This window comes from Pithys albifrons, chromosome 1 (genome assembly GCF_047495875.1).
Source record: "Pithys albifrons albifrons isolate INPA30051 chromosome 1, PitAlb_v1, whole genome shotgun sequence".
Classification (NCBI taxonomy): domain Eukaryota; kingdom Metazoa; phylum Chordata; class Aves; order Passeriformes; family Thamnophilidae; genus Pithys; species Pithys albifrons.
In genome coordinates this window covers 70,251,119-70,277,385 of record NC_092458.1, presented here as the reverse complement: position 1 = coordinate 70,277,385, position 26,267 = coordinate 70,251,119, and the positions used below count along the sequence as shown (strand labels likewise).

Below are 26,267 nucleotides of genomic sequence, written 5' to 3'. Positions count from 1 at the left end.
CACTCGCAGTGGAAGAGATGCTATTTGAGATTACAGATAGTATGAAGCTGTGGTACAGTCAAAACTCTGCTCCTGATAGCTACCTATGATAAAAGCTGGCTTTATCTAATAAAACTTTGCATAAATGTCAAGAACAGCATCACTTTCATTTTCCAAGGACTCTTCATTTCCAAAGATTGTAACTCGAATCTGCAGTGAGAATCAGTCAATTAGAAAGGCCTTTACCATTTCTGAATTCTCTGGTTCTATGTCTAGAGCTGTGGATATGATTTGTCCTGAAGAAGATACACAATAATGGTCAGAAAGCCAAAGTCTGATATATTTCAAAGGCAGAACAGTTTGCACTGTCTATAACGTGCACAAGTTAGGCATTTTATAAATATTAATGTTGTCTGACTCCAGCAAAGTATTTGTAGCTAAGGCTGCTTTGAGAAGGAATGCTAAGATTTACTGGGGATAGATCTGTAGCAAGTAAAGATAGAAAATCTGACAGTTTTTCTTGTTCTAATCATCTGCAAACTCATAGCACAAGTAATGCTGGGCTTCTACAGGTTCTTAGTAATGGGAAGGGATTTGTCCTTAGTGAATCATGTGCCAAAATCAAATCACTCCATCCAATCACTTCTGAGATTTGGGTTGATTCCTGGGGATGAAATGTTTTGATTTTTAGAAGGAGAATAAGCACTAATTTGTTCCTAATCAGAGGGGAGCTGTCAGCCAGTATGAAAAACAGAGGCTTGAAAAGGACCTCTTGAATCACTTAACTTGAGTTGTGGAAGAACAGAACGTTTCTCAAAACTCTGCTGAGTTTTGCTGAGGACGGAAGTAAACAATGCTATGGACGTATAGGAAGAAATACTGTAAAGCTGGACCACCTCCAGGGGAGGAGGTGAGTGGAGAGGCCAACTCTGCAGAAAGGCTGGGCCTTATGCAGCATAACTGGGGCAGATACAATGAACTTTTTCAACCTCTTAGTGACACAAGCAGACAATTGCTCTTCAAAACAAAGGATCAGCATCTGACTAGCTCCCCAGATAGGCAAACTTCTGTCACAGGGAAGTAAGAGAAAAAACAGGAAAAACAACACAAAAGAGGAAACTGAAGTTCAGTCATCCCTGTATTTGTTGCTTCCTTCAGCACTAAAAACTGAGTGAATGTTGAAAACAAAACAACATCAAGAACTTACCAATAAGAGGGTAAGGAGCATGTTCTCTTCCTGAAATCACCCACAGCTTGTAGTCTTTTTCAGAGCCCTTTAAAACCAAAATCAAGAATAAGTTTGCCAGCTGTTAAGGACAGGCTCACTCAAGGTTTCTCATAATATAAGGATAACCTGAACCTTGTCAGCAGCATTTACTTTGCAGTGCCCAAGTTTGCCACCAGCAAAGTTTGTGTCTGTTGTGGTTGTGTGACCAAGGGTCAGCTCTGAGAATTGAGAGGTGCTCAAGCCCATAATTTCTGAGGGAAAAGGGGATGATTTTCCCCAATTCTTTCACTGCTCCTGGAAGCAGAGGGATGGATGTCCCAGCCCACTTTCTGCACCCAGCCCCAAGGAGAGACAGGTCTGATTCCTCAGAGGGATTACAGCCAAGCAGCACGAGGAGGAGGCCTGCTGCAGAGCATGTGGCAGACAGCAGGCAGTCCTGTGACCTAAGGTGACCCTTCAGCTCTGTCCTGAGTACCAGGAAAACCTCTCCTCCACCATCTCCGCAGCTTCTCTACATCCCCTGCAAGCAATCCCCTGCTTGTGAGCCAACAGCATCCTGTGACCCATGCAGGGCAGGAGCACCTTCACCTGAGACCTGAGTCCACCCTGATGATGTCAAAGCAAGGATAGCACCCATGGGGCTCCTGGCACTCAACACTGCCCCAAAATCTCCTTGTAGGGCTGCTGTCCTTTTGTGTGAAAGGGCTTGGGAGTACTGGCTGGTGCTTTAATAAGACTGCCAAGCCCTCTTTAAAATGTACAGCAGAGAGAAAAAATTTACGTAAAAGGAGACAATTTTCAAAAGACTGGAGAGTGTGATCATCTTTGGGAAAAGCTGTGTAAGACCTCTGATTTGAAAGCAAATTCAAAATAATGCCTTTAGCATAAATACACAAGTCAATGTTGCAGTTTAATTGAAGAAAGGTAATAGTACTCATTTCAAATATGACGGTGAGACAATAGAAATAAAAAGAATGACATTTAATATAAACCACACTGAGGGCAAAAGGAAATAGCAAGTGGATAAATACACTGCATTAAAAGTGATCTCCTTTAGTTTAAATTACTTTTCAGTGATACTGCTAAATCAGGATAATTAAAATTGAAAAGCTTTCTGGCTACAAAAGGTGATAAATACCTCATGACAGTATTTATTTAGTTTTAAAGTTAAACCCTACCTCCTCTTAAACAGATTTGCCTACTATCCTCATTGACTGGACCTTCACCCAGTGTCCCTGAGGCTCCTGAAACTCTTCCTACTTGCTGCATGCACCTGGTGTAATGCTGATACATCCAATAAAGCGTTTGCAGTTTGCTCTCTGACTGACAGAGCTTTCTGGCCCATATTAGCACTGCTGTTAAGTCAGCTAGCAGGGGGCAGAAGGAAAATAAATAGGCTTTGGAGACATCTCTGATGCCTCAGGGCAAGCAGCCAGGAGTAAATAAATACAGCTGAGTAGCACAAGAAAGGGTATTTGCTTTTCCTTTTACATATATATATGAAAGGGTTAGTCACCGAGAAGGGGAAGCAGGGGAAGGGGAAGAGAGAGTAAGCCTGGTTTCAGCAGGCACACTGTTCATCTTCTGACTGCAAATGCTGTCCCTTATGGGCTTTATGAGGCCATGTGTCAGTATAAATCTGACTGTCCCAGAAAAGTCAGCGTGTGCACTTACAGAGCTGGGAAACTCAAGGCCTTTCTTTCTGCTCCACTTGATAATTTGGAACAGATGATCAATGCCATTTTGCACGAGCTAGTTGTCATTTTACCACAGAAACCATAGAGGAAAAACCCCTGATGTGTTAAACCAGAGTGAACTCAGTCAAAGTAATAGCCCCATTAATCAGACAATATGTGAAATGTAGTTTCGATAATTGCCATTGAAAAGTCATTGAGCTTCTTTCAAGTGGTTCTCTCTGGACATAAATAAAAACCCTCACATAAGGTGAAGCTTCCTCACACTCAGAACAATCCTGAGAGGGGGCTAGGTATTTGATGGATACACAGGCTACAGCTTAATTTATTTAGGTTGTTTGATTTTATTGCTAATCTTATGATATGCTTCTAGTGAAAAAGGGCTTTATGCTATTAAAAAGCAGAGAAAAAATATAGTATATTACTTGGGCAATAATTCTGCAGGCAAAATTTTACATCTTTCAGATGGCTTTCCTTCTTTTTCCACTCAAAATAAAAACATAAAGAAGAGGAAAGGGTTGATTGTGACACACACAAAAGAACGTAAGGCTGAAACCTAACCAGCTCCTCCTCCTGGTCATCTCAGACAAAGTATTCTCTTTGAATATTACCATTTTCCTGGGGGTTTTTGTACACACAATGAGGAAGTGCAAATGACCCCCATAAAATGGGTAAAAAGGAAGCACATCACAATATAGCATAGTCTGATTTTTGATGCACACTAGGGGAGATAATCTGCAATTAAAATCCTAATTTTAACTCACATCTTATCCTTTCCTCCTTGTAACCCCTCCATCAACTACAGAGCTTCTTTATCAGACAGATTCTGAGCTCAGGCCAGAGCCCCAGCCCTGGTGTAAATGGGACGTCAAGGTGGGTAGACAGAAATTGCTGTGCCTGGGAAATGCCAAGCTAGAAGAATAGAACCCTGCACTGAAAGCCTGTATAAATAGGGATATTGGATGCTAGGGAATGCAAATTCTCAGGTTACTTCAATTTGTGCTGTGAGTGTCCAGAAGCCCCAGAGAAGCATAAGAGTGGCAAGGAAAGACTTGTCAGATTCTATGCAATGAGTTCAGCATATGCATCAAGAGTAAGACATTTTAAAAAATCTTGTTACCCAAACAGCAGACTGGCAGGCCAGTTAAAAAGCTGTCATCCATGACCTTCTATATTATCACTGGTGCTGGCTGTAGGCTCATTGTGAAATAGAATAAGGGAGCCAGAATTCTTGCCTTTGGCACTGATTCATTATTACACCTGAGGCACCACCTGGTCTGGTTTTGGGCAAAGGAAGCCAGCTGAGGTGGTACTTGATCTAGCAGGGATCACTGCAGCTATTCGGTGCACTACCCTGCATTACCATAAGTCCTGTGAAAGCCTTTTTTCCAAAACAGTTTCAGGACACTGCTTTAATTGGGTGCATTCAGATTCAGTGCATTCATATTCCCTGCATTACTGTAAGTCTTGTAAAAGCCTTTTCCCAAATCAGTTTCAGGACATTGCTTAAATTGGGTGCATTCAGATTCTGTGCAATCACTTAGTTACATTCTTGTCTCACCTAACACTAAAGGTCCATGGATATTTAGAGTACCTGAATTGGACAATTGGCAGCTTGTACTTGCAGTCTGGGGGCACAGCTTATCATGCATGTTTGCACATTTTGAAACCACCTAACAAGCAGGTCAGTAGGTTTCCTGTTCACACTGAAGCATGCAAAAGGAGCTCATCAAACCCTCCCATCTTGTGTCAAGATGTCTTCTCTTAGGCATCCACAAAACAGATTTAAAAGCAACTTGAAACATGACCAATCCCTTACAGAGATGAGAGACTTCCACAAAACTTTAAAGGCACTTGTTAGTCTCTGGAGGTCTATATATTAACAAGGCACTTCTGCTGCATTTCAACAACTCTGAATTGCTATGTTAAAGAATTTAATTAATGTTCATATCCTAAAACTTGGGAAAAGTGCATGGGAAGATCTGATTGTTAAAAGTGACTACAAAAAAGACTCATTAAAACTGGTGCAAGGACTTACATTAATTCCCAGCTGCTGCAGGGCCATCAGAATTACATCATTTGCTGTATCAACATTGGTTACACTTAGGGTTTTTGACTGTCAACAGAAAAAAAGAAGAAGGGGAAAATGCCATTAAAATTTGGATTTGCAAAGAGTATTTGAAGTGCAGTAATTCTACATAATTCATTGTTGAAAAAATTGAGAATATCTTGTTATAATTTTACTTGTTAAATAAATTATACTATGTAGATAAAGGTGCAGCTGTCTGAGACCAAGGTTTGATTTCCTCTGCTTTGTCACATACTTTCTGTATTTGCTCTCTGCCCCAGCAGCTCCATCAGAAGAGAGAGTGCCATGATTACTGGGGACATGACTTCCACATTAAAATATGCAAAAAGACAGAACTAACTGCACTTTAGACACTACATAAGGAAAACATAATGGTTTGACTAATTTAAAAGCATGCAAGTTTCCTTCAAAAAAATGAAATATTCCAGTGACTTTTTTCAGTGAAATATCAATAGTTAATAATCTCTGCCCTTTTCAACAGAAGTTCTCCCTGGGAGGAAAATATTGTACACAGGCTGTTCATCTCTATCAGCTTTGCCACATTCTATATAGATTTCTCAAAGCTAGATTTGGCCTAGTACCAGAAACACTTCCTCTTGGTAATCTTTCATCCATTTAAAATGCTACCTCTCCAGCAGCCTCCAGAATCTGCTGATTGGCACTGTGGGAAAGCATGGAGTAGCAGAGACACCAGTTCCTAAATAGCTACGGTGACCAACATGGAATGCCAAGCTTTGTGTTGGCAAAAGTGCTGCTTTCCACATGGAAGTCTTCCCAGAGTGAGATTTCAGCAGCTGCTGCCTGGAACCAGCATTACTCCGGTACCACTGGGCAATGCTCCGTACCTCAGCTCCATGGGTTGCTCTTATGCATCAAACACACTACAATTAATGACTCCATCCTCAGCCAGGCTGGAATATGGCAGCACCACTGCCATCACCTTGCAGAGGCAAAAAATTGGTGAAAGTGTTTCCAGAGTTGTTTCTGCTTGCGGCATCAAACCCATGCTGGTGTCACTTCCAAGCCAAGAGGCAACTCACACACACCAAGCCCAAGTTACTAAGCCCTCTTTAGAGTCTTGACTACACTAACAGCACTACACAGCTTTTTAGATTGCAGCTGGTTCCTGGACAGATTAAAGCCTTGGCAGAAGAAAGGCATGTCCACTGCAACAAACCACCTGGGTGTATCTGATGGCCCAAAGAGGGGAAGGTGGCACAGCTGGGATGTCGATGTTCACTGTCAGTCCCAAGACAATTTGCAACACCCTGACACCTTCTGTAGCATATCAATTTTATGCTGGCCATAAGGTGTTCAGGTGAAACAGCACTATGACATTCTGCATTTAGAAGAGATCTGAGCTGTACATTTGTGTAAGTTCCTGACGGTAACAAGCTGCCATGGCAATGAAAGGAAAGTAGTGAGAATACTATTATGTCTCGCTTCAGGACATATCTGAATGCTCATACCATAAAAAATTCAACATTTGCCTGAAGCAATGACATCTGGCTCTCAGGAGTAGGTCAGCACATTTGCATAAGTTTTGCTCTTGGCTAGAATATAATAAAATGGTTTGTACCTTGTGTTCAGCCTTCCCTACTGTCCAAAAATTAAATAATTCTTGGGATCTCCAGCTGCTATAGCACAGGAACCACAGTGCCATAAGAACTATTTGCATCCTCCTCTGTTTTATTACTGACAATATCTACACTACAGTGTGTCGTTTCTAGGACTGTCAGGATCAGGAGACCATATCTGGCACATGAACTAATTATAGCAAAGGAGAAAAGACCATTAAAAAATCCCCACCAAACTCTGGTACAAGACTGCAACCCGAGTGCCTTTATGATTTACAGACTTTGACACCTGAGCAGACTTTGGTCTGCAGTCCTACAGTTCCTGCATTTGAATGGTCACAATTTTTGGTATTGTTTATTAATTTTTGTCTTAGAAACCTGTATTATTATTTAACTTAATAATTATTTTCTGAAACAAAAAGGCAGACTCCTTTACACTTTCATCTATTCAAATACAGAATACTAAGGAGATTCACTGGAGGCCAAAGACTCCAGTGAAATCTAACTTCTGTAAAAATTTCTCATTCCCTTGCACATGCTCTTTAGGGTTCTGACTCGAAATACAAATGTTATAAGCACAGTTCGAAAGAAAAGACAGATGTAAAAGAAGCAAAGGAAAACCAGAGATATTACCACTGAATGCCAGGGTATCCCTATGGAACTGGCTACATTCAAGAATTTAGTTTAAATTGGTTAAAAATTACTTCATCAAAAAGGTGCAAATCACCCCGTGGATGACCTTTTTTACTACTTACTTTTTCCCTATAAATTTACCAGCATCAATTAGCTGATGAAAAACACACTTAGGGCAATTTCAAGGTGTACTTACACACTGCTTTATTGAATTAAGATCATTATAAACAATAAAACACATCACAGCCTTGCAGAATTGAATGAAGGCAGTTGTGGGTTTAGATGAGTTTTACAAGCAAACAAAAGGGTACATTGTACTGGCATTTCTGAAGATGCTTATGCATAAGTTCCGCTAGAGATGTTTCTTGGGACTTCACACTGAACAGTCTTCAGTTTGTAGGGCACAGCCAGTATTTCTTTAAATGTCTTTAAAACGGAAACCAGGCATTGAGCACAGAGAACAAACATTTCCGGGCTGCATATCCCACATCTTTTCAAGGGGCTGAATCCTTAAAGGAGATTGCAAACCAAAGGAACCCTTTCAATGTCCAATGTCCAAAGTGCAGGTCACTAGCACTGATAGGTGATATGGATTTAGACACCTGTTTAGCTCAAGAGCACTTACATATGCACAAGTTCCCACGTCCTTTGCAATTATCGTCAGAGGAATTCTTTTAGGATTGTCTTTTTCCTTCTCTTCTCTTATTCGACTGACAAAACAAGTACAAAACAAGTAAATTTTTAATATTGTAAATATAAATAGCAATACAGATATTTAAATAGCAATCAAGCAGTAACTGGATATGAAGCAGATTGTTTGCAGATGTACTGCAGTAGAAAGATCTCTGAGCACCAGCAGTATCTGGAAGGGATGGTGATTTTGGCCCCCAGTAATGCCCTGTTATAATGAAGCTCCTTGTAGAAATCAGAGTAATCAGTAGAGAAAAGTGAATAGAAAAAATCAAGCTAAAACTGCTCATTGTGATGCCTGAGTCTGCACTAAAGGCTCCTATTGGAATCAGTTACATCAGCACAGACTAGTTCAAAGGACTGAACAGGAAAAGAATGATCTGGAAATCATGTCAGTAAGGGTGATTTAAACAATCCACAAACTCTGAATAATCAGACAAAGACACAAACCACAAGCACAAGAACTGAGTGACCAGAAAACAGAACCATCACTAATAGTTTTCTGTCCGAACACTGAAGGAAATAAGACAGTTCTATTTATGCAAACCCTCCCACCATACCCTCCAGCTTGGGTTATGTTCTGTAAGACCAAAATATAGCCAGCCATGAGCAGCATGGTTAGGGTAGGTTAGGGCAGAGGTTCCTGAGCTGAGCTTGCTTAGATGCCATCACTATGGAAAGAACTCGGGGTTCAACTAGAGTGGTAGTGGCAAAGGCTCCTGCTGCTGCGTTGGGAAGGAACAATGTGTGACAGGTTTTGTGCTGAGCACAGGGAAGTGATTCCCTCCTTGCACAGTAATTGTTGCATAAAAGGCACACACCATTTTCTGCAGGGAGAAGACTAAGATTTAATTTTTTAATATCACTTTGAAAGAAATTATCTATCATGATGGCATAGGCACCACAGCTTGGGAATTGCTGGTCTAGACTGGGCCTCTTTTCAATGTCTTTAAAGACCATTTGAAAAAAGTACCTTTGCAAAAAAGACAGCCATGTTTCCTTTTGTTCTGCAGACCTGTAAAAAATTAAAGAAAAACAGGAACAAATCAGCCATCATTCCAATACCAAAACAGTTCTTGTACAAATCACAGTGGAATGGACTGTTCCTTGGCTGCAATTTCATAAATACCTACAAAACCTAAAAGATTTATCCAAATTTGAATGAAAGGTCTGCTTCCCTGCAAAGTCACCTGAAAAGCCTGCCATGGAGATCAAAAGCTGCAGTTACCAGTTTTTGTCACAGAAGTTAAAGCTTTATCAATGAATTCAGTAGGAAATGCATTGAGTTCTTAAACTAATATCCAAACAGAAGAGGAGAGCATTTTAAAATAAGAGCTTAATTCAAAAGTTTAAAGGCATTTCTTCAGGTATACAGACTTCTTTCCACTTTCACTAGTCTAATTACCTTCTTATTTATTAGTTGCTTTATCAGCACATCACAAAGTACACATATACCCATCATACCTAGTAGGGTTTAATTTTGGACATTTTAAGGCTTATCTCTTATCTTTCTCTCATTTCTACACTTTCAAGGATACAAAGCTGCCCAGTTAAATGTAGCTAATAATAGGACAGTTCAACGAATCTAACCTAATTTTGCTTTAACTTTCTTGATTAAAATCCTGTTCCAGATGGAGTAACTCCTATTCCCACTCTGCTGCTTTTTCAAATCAAGTTCTTCAAATTTTCAGAGCAGGCATTTAGGGAACTACAAACCTACTGAATGATGTGCAGGTAATGCATTTTGTAAATATTACAAATATGACTCTGCTTTGGCTATTTCAGTTCTGTTGGACAGGCATCTGGATTCACCCATGGCATTTTAGATTTTTGTTTTTTCGGTGTACCTCCAGACATACAATAATTTCACTCCTATAAGATCTCTGACTCTTTTTTGATTGAAGCTATTGCTTTCCTATTCAACTACTTTCTGATATCTATAAAGGATCACATACTGTCTCTAGATCAAAGCTCATGTTTATTGGCAAGAGTAAAACTGAAAATCAATAGAAAATTTCATCTTTGTTTCAGGCCTATCAAGTGTAAAAAACATAGACAGCACAACCAGCTCAACAGAGCGCAGTTTGTACACAGCATTCTCTTTGGGACAATAGAAATGAAGCTGGGTACTTCAGCTTTTGATCGTTGTTGATACAGAAGAAAATGCATTTTCCAAGACTCAGGCAAATTACTGTGGCTAAGCAGCTGGGATTTCAGGGGGATAGTGCCCTCCCTCCTCCAAAGTGACGACAGAGCCCTCCTGCTGAGACTAAAATTAGCCTAATCACTGAAATTACCTTCACAGCCCTTATGTGTCCTACAGTCAATGCTGCAAAGGCAGACCAAAAATCTTTCTCTCTATTAAAATTCAGACATTCTGCCTTAAGAGGAATTTTTACATTTTCTCTTGCACAATTAAACTGAAAAGAGAAATAGGACAAGGTCAGTATTTCACTGTATGTTTCTTTCTATTTCCAGTACATGCTCTTCTGTTTAAAACTGTCTTATCAGAGTCTCTTTGATCCTTTCATTAGCTTGGCTGTTTAATATTTGTAGTTCATCTTACTAATTAGCCAAGGTGTTCATCAAGTTATACCAAAAAAAAAAGGTAATTTTCACTAAGCAAGTTTGCAGCACAAACAGTGCTTTGCCAAATCATGTATTTTCTCAATATTTAAGATGATGAGTGAGTACCACTGCCCCATTTGCAGAGACAGAAGATGAGGTATGGAGGGTGACTTGCTCACAGCAGTAGAACTGGTTCATGAATCAGCTAGTTCCTGTCCCCCACATTCCCTGGTGCTGAAATGAATCTGTCATAGCCTTGCTACCTGTCAGCCTAAAGATATTTAAGTAAGTTGGTAAATAAAACGTATCTCAATTCTTACCTGAAATTTGCCACACAGTTTGTGGTGGGCCAGCCCAAAACAAAGGACCTCTCTGGGTCTGTGCTGCCTTCACAAACTTCTTCTGTACAAAATGCTGTCCACATCTCACAGAGACGTGCTTGGCACTTTAGTTTGAAATGAGAGTGTGACCTGCAGGCAGAAATTCACAGGTAAGTCACACACGTGAAAACAGCACAGCAGATTAAACAACTAGAGATTTTTCTTCCTTCAGGCACATGTGAAGCTTGCATTGGAGCCAATAGAAGCAGCTCTTCCACTTCAGTTAGAGAAAACAATGTTTTATTTGGTTATATACAAAAACATCAACTCCTCATTTAAAGGGGATCAACAGATCTTTTATTTGTGGAATAAACAGATTGCTTGTGGCGTCCCTGGGAATCCCTGTTCTTGGGGGAAAACCTCTTTTCATGTCTAGAGTTCTCCTCCAAATCTCGCCATGAGGCAAAGATGGTCACTTGTATTTGATTCTCCTTCCAGTGACTTTAATGCTACCAAGGAGTTTATAATACAGCTCCATTGCTTAGCCCCAGGGTCAAAAACTATGATGAGTTTAAGAAGTGACAACTAGGCCATGGTAAATGAAGCAATCCTGAAGAAAGAAGAAGCAGAAAAGTGCCATTTTTGTTAACTACAGCACAGGTCACCATACAGCCTCCACAAACCAGCTGCATGGTAGCTTTAGGCCCACATCACTTAGAGAATGAGCCAAAACTTCACACATTCTAGAAATATTTACTCATCTACAAGGAAGACACATAATTTCCCCAATTTTAAAAAATTTGGCCCTTCCTGTGTTTTCTCCTACTGAACAATAAAGTTCAATTTACAGATTTTCATGCTTTAATTTCAACTCTTTTCTTCAACCTAATTTCTCATTAGAAGTCTCCTTCCTTTGTAGGATTGGTGAGTGATAGTGGTGAATGAGAAACAAGCAAAAACTCACAAAGTCAATGCAGCTCTGTACCACTGCAACAGCCACTCACTTCAAGCCTTGCAGACTAATCACCTGAGCTGTGGATTTCCTGGGCCAGCAGGAAAAGACCAAAGGAAGAGTGTTCAGTCCCTGAAACCAAGGGGACATGCAAGCAAGAGTATGTCAGCTCACCACTGTGTTGCAAATATGGATGGGGACAGTGCCCAGCACCACAGTGACTAGTGCTCTGTAAATAAATATGCCAGGTAAGCAGTTTCTTAAGAGCTTTGATACACATGGGCTACTTTCTTTGAGTTTAGTCTCACTTACAAGGTATTTGACTTAGAACAGACTGAATAATACAGTCTGAAATGTGAAAGTACTTGAACCTTGTGGTTTTAAAGAGGACATAGATGAACTTGCAGTACCCTGACTGGTCTGAGGTTTCCAGCTGACACTGTACCAAAAGGTGTGGTGAGACAGTGTGCAGCATTGTTCACAGTGTTGGGCCAGAAAGGACTGTCTATGCATACCAAACCTGGCAAAAAGGGGCACTTCAATTTGATTGTCATAAAATACTGTACAATACCATCTCATGTTCCTGTATTTTTTTAACTAAAAGCTAAATACCATGTTCAGCTAAACCAAGACCATGGTGTTTCCTCATCAGGTGAACATTTTGCCTCTCTTCACTCTATTATGTTCTGCTACCTGATCAAAGAGAAACTTAAAGTACAGGAGAACATTTTAACATGCTCATTAAAAATTAGTTTATGAGTAAGGTCTGTCATGAATACAAAAATAACTGTATTCTGACTGACCACAGAATGAACCGTAAAAATGTAACTCACAAAAAAACCCCAGCTGTGAATTCTAATGTAGATAATCTGACTCCACTGAATCAATCTGTTGACCCTCCCTTTCTCCTCAACTTCTTTTTCCCATTACTCAGTACAATGAATACTCTATATGTTGTTTCACTTTTTAACATTTATAGTTCATAAAGCAAGACCTCTACAGTGCCAGTAGCAGGTGTCAGCAGGCTGTTGGCAGAAGCACAACGATATTCTCCAGTCATGCTTGATGTATATTCTTACCCTGTTTGCCATGCCTAGTCACAGCTTTCAGCTATTATCAGTATTCAAGTGGCCTGGTTTCCAGAGGCACTGAAACTGTAAACCTCCACTAACATCTAAAGAGCCTGAAGTATAATTTTATCCCTATATGCCATCTCCTCTATGCAATCCATGGGTTCTCAGCACTTTGTGAAACGTGGCTCTCCTTCTTAAATGCCTAAGCAATACCTCTAGAAATTAATATATCATCACTAAGGAAGCAGCATGACTGAACATTTGAAAAAAGGGTAAAATTCTAATGAATATTATATTTATTTTTAAGGAGTCTCCTAGCAAATGTTTCTGTAGCTATCAGGCAGATCCCAGGTCCGCTGAAATCAACAGAAAAATCACGAACACCAGTGGTGTAGGTATTGATGCCCTCCAAATTATGCCACGTCTGCAGAGCACATGCAGTTCCTCCTTTTGCTTGCAACTGGATACCTTGTAACTGATAACAAATGGAAGATTAACTTCTCACTGGATTTACTAATCTCCTTAATAGGAGCCCCTGACAAAAGCATTAATGGATCTACTGTGAGATTGCTACCATAATTCCATGTATGTACTCAACCATTAATTTCTATGTGCAGCCATGTTGGGAAAATAACCTTAAAGAGCATGTGTATATACGTGGGTGGGCATGACAAAAGAGGAAGAGGAAACCATTTCTCTGTGCCTCCCACACAAAAACTTGTGAGAAACCTTCTTGAACTGACAGATCTTTGAAATATTTACTCTGCAAATAAAAACACATGCTCTCTGTAAGAACTCTAATCAATATACAGAAAAGAGTATGTAACATTTACATGCTTAACTTTGGTTTAGTGAGAAAAACTCTTTCAAACAATTCATTTGTGACTTAATCCCCACATGAAGGCAGCAAAGGACAGGGCAGCAGAGGAGCACAGCACATGAGTATTATGCTTAATTATTATAAGCTGTAATAATGCATGATAAGAAAACATAACACTGTACATTTCAGAAATTATTAGAAAGAAGCAAAAAAATCAACCTATGGGCTCCTTGTCCAAAGTCATACATGGACCAGGTGTGGAGAGGACTTATTCCTCACAAATTTCCATGGGAGCAATGACAACTGGCTGCCTTTAAGCAGGAGCACAGTCCTGTACAGTAGTTTACTCAGCAAGCTCAGAGGATTCCCTGGTAGGCTTTGTTTGCTGCTCCTTCAGCTATCAGCAGGTGACTCAGAGGGGAGTCGGAGGTGTGGCTTGCTCGTTAGCAGGAGAGTGAGAAGGCTTTAAAAACATCTTTAGGGAGTGCAAGCGACCTGGAGCGCACGTCAGTGAGGGCGTGGCACGGCAGTTCGCACAGGCAGGGCAGAAGCCTAGGTATTTCTGAGGCTTTTTTTTTTCTCTGTTTGTTTGTTTCTCTTTTCTACCTTTCCCCACAGCTCAAGGCAGTCATGCCTCCCAAAAAAATGAAAGCTGTTGCTCCTGTTACCGGTAGAGGGGAGTCAATACAGACAGAACCCTCTAAAAAGGATGCAGCCACTCAGGCCTCTGGCTGCATAGACTGTCTGAGCCTGGACCTACTACCAGAGGACAGTATGAGAAGCGCCTGCATACGATGTGAGCAGGTGAACAATTTGTGGGTCTGGTGGCAGAGCTAAAGGAAGAGGTCGATAGGCTCAGAAACATAAGGGAGAGTGAAAGGGAAATTGACTGGAGGAGTCACACCCTTTCCACTCCTAAGGAAGCCCAGCAGGAGGTGGTGAAGCCCAGCCCCTCCTGCCATCGGGCAGACAGAACAGACCATAGGAATGGGGACGAATGGAAACAGGTGCCTGGTCGTAGAAGCAAAAACACCCCCTCTCGACCCCTTTCACCTGCCAGGGTGCCCTTAAAAAACAGGTATATGGCCCTGGACTCGGACAATCTGTTGGAGGACAGTCAGGAGGAGGATCTGTCTACAAGGTCTTCTGGTTACCCCTGTCTACCAGACGGGTTACGACTACAGGTAAGAGAAAAAAGAGAAGGGTTGTTGTAATCGGTGACTCCATTCTGAGGGGAACTGAGGGCCCTATATGTTGGCCAGACCCGTCCCACAGGGAAGTTTGCTGCCTTCCTGGGGCCAGGGTGAGGGATATTACCAAAAGACTTCCTAAGCTTATCCAACCCTCAGACTATTACCCGCTGTTGGTTGTCCAGGTTGGAAGTGATGACATTAATAAAAGGAGTACCAGAGTAATTAAAAAAGATTTCAAGGCACTGACCCGATCTCTTCAGGGGACAGGAGCACAGGTAGTAATTGCCTCAGTTCCTGTGCTAGCTGGGATGAATGAGGAGAGGTTTAGGAAAGCCCAGCTTACCAATAGGTGGCTTAGGGGATGGTGCTATCGTCAAAATTTTGGGTTTTTGGATCATGGCGCAAACTCCATGTTGCCCAGTCTCATCAAAGCAGATGGGCTTCATTTATCTAGGAAGGGCAAAAGAACTGTAGCCCATAAGTTGGCAGGGTTGGTTAGGAGGGCTTTAAACTGGGTTTGAAGGGGGAAGGGACGGCAACTGGGCTCTCCAGAGATAGGCCTAAGGGCACAGAGCCCGATGGCCCAGCTGAAGTGCATGTACACCAATGCACGCAGTATGGGAAACAAACAAGAGGAGCTGGAAGCCATAGTGCAGCAGGAAAACTATGACATAGTTGCTGTCACAGAAACGTTGGTGGGATGACTCACATGACTGGAGTGCTGCTATAGGGGGGCTACAAACTCTTCAGAAAGGACAGGCAGGGAAGGAGAGGTGGAGGGGTGGCTTTATATGTTAGAGAGTCTCTTGACTCTGTTGAAGTTGAGGTCAGCAGTGACAAGGTTGAGTGCCTGTGGGCCAGAATCAGGGGCAAGGCCAACAAGGCTGACACCCTTGTGGGTGTCTGTTACAGACCGCCCAACCAGGATGATGAAGGGGATGAATTATTCTACAAGCAGCTGGCAGATGTCTCAAAATCTCCAGCCCTTGTTCTTGTGGGTGACTTTAACCTGCCAGATATCTGCTGGGAGCTTCATACTGCAGAGAAGAGGCAGTCAAAGAGGTTTCTGGAGTGTATAGAGGACAATTTCCTTCATCAACTGGTAAATGAGCCTACCAGGGGGAAGGCCCTGCCAGACCTACTGTTTACAAACAGAGAGGGGCTGGTAGATGATGTAGTGGTTGGAGGCCGCCTGGGGCATAGTGACCATGAAATAATAGAATTTTCAGTCCTCAGGGATGTAAGGGAAGTCACCATTAAAACCTCTACTTTGGACTTCCGGAGAGCAGATTTTGGCCTATTCAAAAAACTGATTCAGAGCATACCCTGGGAAACAACCCTTAAAGGCAAGGGGGTCCAGGAGGGATGGACATGTTTTAAGAGGGAGATTTTGAATGCACAGCAATAGGCTGTCCCAGTGTGCCGAAAGGCCAGCCGGAGGGGAAGATGGCCCGCTTGGTTAAATAGGGAGATTCTGAAAGAAATCAGGGATAAAAAGACAGTTTACAGACTATGGAAAAAAGGGCTGGCTACTTACAAAGAATTTACAGATAGAGCTAGGTCATGCAGGAAAAAAATTAGGGAAAGAAAAGGGGAATTTGAAGTAAATTTGGCTATTTCAGTTAGGGATAACAAAAAGTCCTTTTATAAATACATTAATAACAAACTGAGGGGCAAGGAAAACCTCCATTCTCTGTTGGACTTGAAGGGAAATATAGTTAAGGAAGATGAGGAGAAGGCTGAGGTACTTAACACCTACTTTGCCTCAGTTTTCACCAGTAAGACAGGTGGCCCTCAAGACAACTGGCCTCTGGAGCTGGTAGACAGGGAGAGGGAGCTGAATAGCCCTCCTGTATTCCAGGAGGATATAGTTACTGATTTACTGAGCCAGCTGGATCCTAATAAGTCTATGGGACCAGACAGGATCCATCCCAGGGTGATGAGGGAGCTGGCAGAAGAGCTTGCCAAACCGCTCTCCATCATCTTCCAACAGTCCTGGCTCTCTGGGGAGGTCCCAGATGATTGTAAGTTGGCCAATGTCACCCCAATCCACAAAAAGGGCGGCAAGCAGGACCCTGGCAACTACAGGCCTGTCAGCCTGACCTCCGTGCCTGGCAGGGTTATGGAGCAGTTCATCCTGAGTGCAATCACACAGCACCTTCAGGGTGGACAATGGATTAGACCCAGCCAGCATGGGTTTAGGAGGGGCAGGTCCTGTCTGACCAACCTGATCTCTTTTTACGATCAGGTGACCCACCTGGTGGATGAGGGGAAGGCTGTGGATGTGGTCTATCTGGACTTCAGCAAGGCCTTTGATACTGTCTCCCATAATATACTCCTGGAAAAGCTGGTAGCCCATGGCCTGGACAAGTGTACCCTCTCCTGGATTAAGAGCTGGCTGGAGGGTCAGGCCCAGAGAGTGCTGGTGAACGGAGCTGCATCCAGCTGGCGGCCAGTCACCAGTGGTGTTCCCCAGGGGCCTGTGTTGGGTCCAGTCCTGTTTAACATCTTTATTGATGATTTAGATGAGGTGATTGAGTCCATCAACAGCAAATTTGCTGATGACACCAAGCTGGGAAGGAGTGTCGATCTGCTGGAAGGCAGGAGGGCTCTGCAGAGGGATCTGGATAGACTTGAGAGATGGGCTGATTCCAATGGGATGAAGTTCAACAAGGCCAAGTGCCGGGTCCTGCACTTTGGCCACAACAACCCCCTGCAGCGCTACAGGCTGGGCACAGTGTGGCTGGAGAGCAGACAGGCAGAAAGGGAACTTGGAGTACTAATTGACAGGAAGCTCAACATGAGCCAACAATGTGCCCAGGTGGCCAAGAAGGCCAATGGGATCCTGTCCTGTATCAAAAATAGCATGGCCAGCAGGACCAGGGAAGTGATCCTTTCCCTGTACTCTGTGCTGGTGAGGCCACACCTTGAGTACTGTGTTCAGTTCTGGGCCCCTCAGTTCAGAAAGGATATTGAGGGGCTGGAGCGAGTCCAGAGAAGAGCAACAAGGCTGGTGAAGGGACTGGAGCACAAGCCCTATGGGGAGAGGCTGAGGGAGCTGGGGTTGTTTAGCCTGGGGAAGAGGAGGCTCAGAGGTGACCTCATCACTGTCCAGAACTACCTGAAGGGAAGTTCTAGCCAGGTGGGGGCTGGTCTCTTCTCCCAGGCACTCAGCAATAGGACAAGGGGGCACAGGCTTAAGCTCTGCCTGGGGAAATTTAAGTTGGATATCAGAAAAAAATTCTTTATAGAGAGAGTAATCAGGCATTGGAATGGGCTGCCCAGAGAGGTGGTGGATTCACCATCCCTAGAGATTTTTAAACTGAGATTGGACGTGGCGCTGAGTGCCATGATCTGGTAAATGGACTAGAGTTGGACCAAGGGTTGGACTTGATGATCTCTGAGGTCTTTTCCAACCCAATCGATTCTATGATTCTATTCTATGACACAAAATGCTTGTTCCTCTCTTTAGGAAAAACTTGTACCTGTTTGCTGACCATATGAAGCCCAATTATACATGAGCTCCCTTTGTACTGTAACTGGCTACGTGCAGCTGAACTGGCACCAGCACAGTGCCAAGCTGTACACAAGATGCTGTAGGGGTTCATATGCCCCAAGCTGAAAAACTACTTAAGACAAAAGAGTATTACAAATTTTTAGCACCTTCACAAGGCCTAATTCTGAAGTTAAGATTCAACTGTATCATTAATTCTGTCCTGGTCTGACTCCTTTGACTCTGCACCAGGCTATTAAAAATCAATAGCAATCAACAGTCATGGCCACATAGCAATACACACACTCAGGTTTTCCTTCTAGGAATCAGCACTGGCATCTTAGTGTGAAACAGTTTTAAAAATGCTGATTTTTAAGTAGTATTCATTAGTGACAGCTCTGATGCTTTAATTGCTGACAGGGCAGCTGTAGAGAGAACATCCCAATTAGATCTTCAAAATACATGAAGTAATATCACTCAAAATACTATTTTCACCATTTCTAGAAAAGACTTGCATTTCCCCCTGCCCCTTTTTCACAAGCAAAAGCACAATTTGTTCTCTTCCACCTTTTTTCAAACATAGCAGTCTCTTCACCACATTAAATCACATGCTGTAGGAGCTGTTATTACTCCCTGGGGACCAGATTTTTGTGTGGTTACACCAAACAGTGCTTTCCTATGCAAATAGTCCCATTGGGACCCAGCCAAACCTGCAGTAATGTGCAGCTCAGCCTGGAGCTCTAATATTGCTTCTGCTTGGCATGCTGACCAGAGTGGGAGAGATTTACCCTTTCTGACTTCAGCTTTCTACAATTTAGGAGCTACGCTAGTGGACAATGCCCACTGAATAGCCAGTGTACGGAGTGAGAGACCCCAAATAACAAGACTCCCCTTGCCCACTATCAACACCTTTCAGCTTCAGGTGAGTTCACTGCAGTAAGGTGCTGTTTTTTGCCTCAGTGACAATAAGAGGAGTCTAGAAACCTGGGTAAGTTGCAAATAAATCACATTTTAAAACTGAAATTAGGTGAGGTGAATTCCACTCTAAACAAACAACAAACATCAATCAATACAGCAATAATGTTGTCATTGCTACTGCTGGAAGAATAGCAAGATTTCCCCTAAATATCTTTATGTTCACCACCCACCCATAGTGGAACATGTTTGGTGTAGAACATCCTCTGTGTTGTCACACTGCATCAAGTGAGGGAGTTCAGCTGGGGGGTTAAGTTTACCATGTGTGATTCAAACAGACACAGTTCGGATTTCTACAGAAAACACAGATTTCTTCTGGCTTTTCCCAGAAGCCCCTGAAACAATTGCTTAAGCGAAATGACACATTGCAAAAGCCCAGGATTCACATTGAGGTTGCCCACCCTGTGAAACCACAACACAGTGCCTAACAGAGAGTGAAGCTACATCAGGATTTTTTATCATTCTTTCCCCATAACCCATAACAACAAGTGAAAGCACGCCCTAAAATTGCCTTAAACCACAAATGTCGCATGAAGCTGGCATACTAGGCACAGCTTGTAAATGTGATTTAATTGTGAATGGTAGAGTGAATAATCAGAGCTCAGCAGTAAGCCTGATTACACACGAACACTACCCAGACTGCTCAGCATCGCTTCCCCTTCTCCTTCCCCACACTCCTTCTGGCACAGGACGCACTACAGAAACATACACTGCAATGCCATCTGCAATCACTCCTTTTATACAGCTGCTCATCACTGGTGTGTACCCAAAGCAGCTTCCAGGTGAGGGTTCAGACCTCTAACCCCTCTGCGGCACAACCACTGGTATTCGCACACTGCATGCAACTGAAGATGACCTGTCTAAAACATGACAAGTTGAAGGCAGAACAACAGAGAAGAGCAACAAGGCTGGTGAAGAGAGCTGGGGGTGTTTAGCCTGGAGAAGAGGAGGCTCAGCAGAGGTGACCTCATCACTGTCTAGAACTACCTGAAGGGCAGTTCTAGCCAGGTGGGGGTTGGTCTCTTCTCCCAGGCACTCAGCAATAGGACAAGGGGGCACGGGCTCAAGCTCTGCCAGGGGAAATTTAAGTTGGTGATCAGAAAAAAATTCTTTCCAGAGAGAATAATCAGGCATTAGAATGGCCTGCCCATAGAGGTGGTGGATTCACTGTCCGTGGAGGTTTTTAAACTGAGATTGGGTGTGGCACTGAGTGCCATGATCTGGTAAAGGGCCTGGAGTTGGACCAAGGGTTGGACTTGATGATCTCAGAGGTCTTTTCCAACCCAATCAATTCTATGATTCTGTAATACTCACTTGGATTTGGCAACAACCAAGATGTCTGTGAAGAGGAAAAGGTGTCGCTCTTGGGTTTGCAGACTCGTCTTCAGCTGTACGTGGCCATCCAGGATGAATGTTCGATTGTGGCATATGAAAGATTGGACAAGAGGCCATGCCTCTGGGCTGATGGGGGACAAGCAGCCTTCCCTGCAAAAGGAAATAAAATAAATGGGACAAAGGAAAGCAAATCAGTCAGTTGTCTGTGAGTGAGAAACAGGCATTCCCATACCTGCTGCCAAAAGACAATTTATTTGACCACATTTCAGTGAAAGGTGAAAGAGACTAAGAGGATAATTCAGCAGTCAGATTCTGACACAAAATCTATTAGGGACCGTCTGCACTGAGTCTTTTACAGCCCAACCACATTTCCAGCATTTAGCAAAGGACATAATTTAGACAACACAGCCCTCTCTATTTTATCTATTTGCATTTGCTTCCCGTTGTATTGAATTCTTAGACAAAATACTTCATCTTCTCCAAAACGAGAGAGGAGACATATTCATGATGAACAGATACCTGCACACCCATCTTGGTCATAGTAGGACTCATATTCACAGTTAAAAGAGCTTTATAGAAATTATTCAAAACCAAGGACAAATATAATGTGTAACTGAACCTTGCTAGAGACAGACAATGTACTAGATGCAACATGAGAAGAGGCTGCTCTGCCTTTCTCCCTCCCAGCACACAACCAGAAGCATTGAAGTAAACTCCTGCTGCAGATTTCGTGGTGTGACTGGAGCTATGCTTGTCTGAGGCTGCTGGGTAATCCAAACCCAGGTCTATGGGGAAAAAAATCAGACTCTCTCCTGGAAGACACTGATCTTTTCCAGGGAGGTATTGAATAGGTTTCAGCTCAAGATGGATTCTCTCCACCCCTCCTGTTCTGCATAAAGTAGCAGAATAGTTATGAGAGCAGAAATAGAGTTTCTCTAGCACGATGGTCAGCTCCCTCACCCAGACAGGATATCCCTCATTTCTGAGCCTGGCTCTAACAAATGACTATATGGAGCTGAACTGCAAGAATGTGAGGGTCTGAGAGGGGTCGCTAATGCTTATTGTAGGTCAGGCTCTCCCTTTGAAAGCCAGAGACATGACTTCAAATTCTCGCAGGAAGGTGAGAGAACAGAACATTGGTCTCCTACACTCTAATGTACCTTAAACAATGAATTTCTGAATTAAAACCGGGACCCATCAGTATCTTTACTTATGATTTTGAAATCTGATTTTCCAATTATTTGCTTTCCCTAGAGATGCCTCTAGATGAACCATCTCCCTTTCATAGAATGAAACGGTTCATTTTTTATTCAAACGTGTTTACTTTTTTTTTCTCGTTAAAAAAACAATTAAGCTAACATTCGACAGGCTCAGCTTGGCAAGAACAGACTGAAGTTAACAGCTTTGGAATTCTAGTTTACTCTGGTCCCACTGGAATGGATGACAAACACCTAACGACTTTGCTGGGAGAAGAAATGGAGCTTATACAGTGAAAGTCACAAAACGAAATAGGAGGGAAATGAAAGAAAACGAGAGTGAGCAGAGAAAACCTTCAAAGAAGGTCATAAACCTTCTTGTACCTCTCCTTAGAGCTGAGACGACTCATGACCCTCCTCTCCTTGACACCTGTGGCTGGATTATGCAGGAAATTATTTAGGAAATCCTGACAGATGGGAGAGAAAGGATAAGCTCTGAGATTGGCCTACATTAGCAGGACATACTTTCACTGATGTGTAAGGAGCTGGTGAGGATGTTTACTTGCTGGAGAGAGCCTTGTTTGGCCTTGGATTCCCCTTTCTGTCTGAACTTTTAAAAGAATTCCTCAATTTATTTTGTCTTAAGCTTGTCTTTCATTGCCTACTCCTTCAGGGAAGAGAGCAGGAAGCAGAAGGGGTGTCCAGGAGTGTGGAGGTTAAAGCAGAGAGAAGTTTAGGTCCAGTACAACTGTGTGGCCAGCTACAGGAATTAGGGGAACAACAAGCATCTGTCCTACTCTGCCACTTCCATTGGACAAAGAATTTGTCAAAGGGCGGTCCTGTGGTTTAATGGAGAGCACTCCAGACTCCGAATCCCAAGGACCTGAGTTCCAGTCTCAGGCAGTTCCCTGGCAGTTCAATGCCTCCCTGCCATCCCATCCCGTCACATCTCGGATGCTCAGCAGGGTCCCGAGGACTTCCCTGTCTCTGTCCAAGCTCACTCAGCCGTGGCAGATGGACCTGAAGACTGAAACGGTGGGGCCAGTTCTGCACATGCTGTGCCTCACCTAAAAAATCCACTGCGCAGGCTGGAAGGGCACACCCACGTGGGGAGAGCCCTTCCCAGATCTTCGTTCATGAAGTCTGGCCATACATACATACATAGGAATTTGTCAATTCACCAGTTCATCAGTGAGTTTTAGGTAATTGGGAGTTCATTTCATTAACTCCCTAGCAGTACCTGGCATAGAAATTTAGGCAGAAATCAGGAATGATGATGAGTCCATCTGCATGAAAGCCATGCATGGCCCTTACCTCAAAGATTGTCAGGATATACTCACTTGTATTTGAATCCAGTAACAACAATAGTTAGGAAACCCTCTTCATGTTACACTGCTGTAACCAAATTGGTAGAAGCATTCTTAAAATCATATAGGCAACTCTGATTATACCCGTTTGTCTATTTTCTACATCCTGATTTGTAAGGCCAGGAACCTCTCAAATTAAACTAAGCAAAATCTTTGTCACATAGGCACATAAATGAAGGTGGAGTAGGTTTAGTAATGCCAGCAGGGTCAAACAAATTGTACTGCATTTTGACCCATTGCCTTTCAAGCACATCTGACATCTGAACTCTAATAAGCACTCTTACATACTCTGATATTAGAGTTTACCTGATAAGCCTTATTAAAAAAAAAAAAAAAAAGGACACTATTTTCTTCCCTGCAAACAAAGTAGAAAAAAATCAGTCATTAATTCATCCAGAATCCTTTAAGGCTCCAGGAACAAGGAGCATGGAGGAAATTCAAATCAGCAGTGCCAAAAATGTCTTTTGGAAAGAATGCTTTTGATCCTCTCAATTAATGTTCCATTGTTACAAGAGATGAATGAAACCGACTGTTGTTACATTGAAGAAAATGCAAATCAGCAATACCCTCAGGCATAGGGATTCATATGAGAGAGGTGTTTCTGCAGTTCAGCTTTTAATGGCTCAATGATTTTTCTGGCCACTAAATAGGTCTAGTTTTGAAGAAGTGCTAAGTACACAAATACTGATTCTTTGAAAATTCATTTTAATAGCATTAGGCAAAACTCAGTACTTAAGTCAACGTGATTTCTGATATAATTGAAGTCAGTGATGTAGGGCTCTTTCTGCCTTCACTGTATTTCCCTAGAAGTCACTTTATGATTAACACAAGTAAAAGTCCCACAAAATAACATCTTTCCAGTATGGCAGAAAAAAATCCCATCATCCAGGTTTGTTAAGAAGGAACTGTGAACTTATTCCCAAACAATGGGGATAGATGGGAATCCTGCAGAGCCAGCAATCAGTCATGTTCCACTTTGTGTAGAAGCAAGGCTGACACTGATGTTTTGATGACACTGCCATTGTAAAACTAGTCTTAAGTGGACATTTTTTCTTAAAATGCTGTTTTGGAGGTCTGTGGAATTTTAAGTAAGGAGAAATTTTTGTAATTTGAGGATATCTACAAGTTATTCTTGACTTATTTAGAAAAAAACTAAAATCACTGTACTGGCTGAAATCAGTTGAAGGATAATTGAAGACTTCTCTCCTGGCATTTTCAGAACATAAATTCTTATACCTGTTATTTTTCAAATTAATCAAAACAGGCATTTTGTGCCTATTCAAAAGCCACTACAGCTTAAAAGAACTCTTCAGTTTTGTAGGTGCAATATATGAAGTTGAATGCCACAGTAGTCAGCCAAACACTGAAAAATACATCCCAGCTGCATTCAGTTTGAAAGCAAACACATCAATGCTCACTTCATCGATCCTGTATTTAGCAGAAACCACAAAGCACAAAAAAAATTTCTCCCTTCCCCTGCAGAGCTTCCTTGGAGTTTCCAATAAAACTGATACCTGAATGGCATGACCCACAAAATGTTAGTCTTGGTGTTAATGGAGATGTCACCTTTATTCTCTGTTTTTAGTGAAAACAATGAAAGAAATTATACTTTCTGAAGGAGTGTTTAACAGCGTATGTTAAGTGGATAATAAATCCATGATTCAAATGTCATCTATGCCATGGGAAGCTTTCCTCTGATTTCAGTTGATGATTACTTCAGCCTATCTATGGTTTAGATTAAGCTATAAGATGTCTCAGGGGAACAATCTGTTCTAGGGTAGCTAAGCTGGAATGAGCTACTGCAGGTACCTCAGCTATAAGACATCCCTCTTAGACTTCTCATGCTCCATCCTAAACCTCACTCCATTGTATTGGTTACTGTTCTCTGCTAGAACTTTTTTCCACTGCTGATATTGTTGCTGTCACAGAAGTCAATTTCCTCTTATGATGCAGCATCAACACTCTCCACACAACTAATACCTATTGAAATAAAATGCCATTTTGCTTTTAACCTCTGAAGTCCTTCACAAGAGGTAGGTGAGAAATTCACCTTTTCAGCTGCAGCTGCAGTGTAGTAAAATGGCAGCTATTCAAAAGGCTGAAACCTGAGTCAGTCCAGCCACATGAGAGGCTGTCCTTAGTCTGTCCAACACACATGCGTAATACCTTTCCAAATTCCACTTACAGTGAACAACTTCACCTATATTAATTTCACACATATGTACTGTAAGCAAAAATACTGCATGCCTCCAGCAGTGCTGAAGCCTGAGTAAGGACCAGAAGCACTTTCCAGTTTTCAACAGAATCAATCATAGAATCGTAGAATATCCTGATTTGGAAGGTATCAACAAGGATAATCAAATCATAGAGTCATAGACTAGCTTGGGTTGGAATAGATCTTTAAAGGTTATCTAGTCCCATTCCCCTACAGTGAGCAAAGACATCTTCAAATACATCAGGTTGCTCAGAGCACCAACTAACCTGACCTTGAATCTTTCCAGGCATGGGGCATCTTAACACCTCTCAAGGCTACCTTTCTTATAGGCCACCTTTAGGTACTGAATGGCTGCTCTAAAGTCTCCCTGGAGCCTTCTTTTCTCTCCAGGCTGAACAGTTCTAATTCTTTCAGCCTTTCCTCACAGGAGAGGTGTTCCACCCTAATCATCTTCATGGTTCTCCTCTGGACCTTCTCCAACAGGTTCATGTCCTTTCTGTGCTGAGGACTCCAGAGCTGGACACAGAACTCACTGTGGAGTCTCACCAGCGCAGAGCAGAGGGGCAGAATCACCTCTCTCGACTTGCTGGGCACACTCCTTTTGATGCACCCCAGGATCCCCAGGTCCTTTTCCATGGCAGTGCTCTCCAGCCTCCAGTTCCCCAGTCTGTATGAACATCTGAGGTTGCCCCATCCCAGATGCAGAATCCATCACTGTCCCTTGCTCAGCTTCACACGGTTGGGGACTGCCCAGTCCTCTAATATGTTGGGGTCTCTCTGCAGGGCCTCCCTGCCCTCAAGGGAGTCAACAGCTCCTCCTAACTTTTTGTCATCGGCAAACTTACCTAGTGTACCTTCTAGTCCTGCATC

At 42.5% G+C, this 26,267-nt stretch overlaps 1 protein-coding gene across 2 annotated transcripts in view; it reads right to left on the bottom strand.

Annotated features, from left to right (window-relative positions):
• Window positions 1-26,267, bottom strand: part of ARHGAP20 (Rho GTPase activating protein 20) — a 68,458-nt gene that overhangs the window by 16,420 nt on the left and 25,771 nt on the right. For both annotated transcript variants that reach the window (XM_071571293.1, XM_071571302.1), the window contains exons 3-8: window positions 20,599-20,769; window positions 10,779-10,928; window positions 8,864-8,905; window positions 7,826-7,910; window positions 4,940-5,017; window positions 1,187-1,253 (exon numbers count right to left, since the gene is read on the bottom strand). In XM_071571293.1, the coding sequence (XP_071427394.1) occupies window positions 1,187-1,253; window positions 4,940-5,017; window positions 7,826-7,910; window positions 8,864-8,905; window positions 10,779-10,928; window positions 20,599-20,769 (593 nt within the window). The remainder of the gene's footprint in view (window positions 1-1,186; window positions 1,254-4,939; window positions 5,018-7,825; window positions 7,911-8,863; window positions 8,906-10,778; window positions 10,929-20,598; window positions 20,770-26,267) is intronic.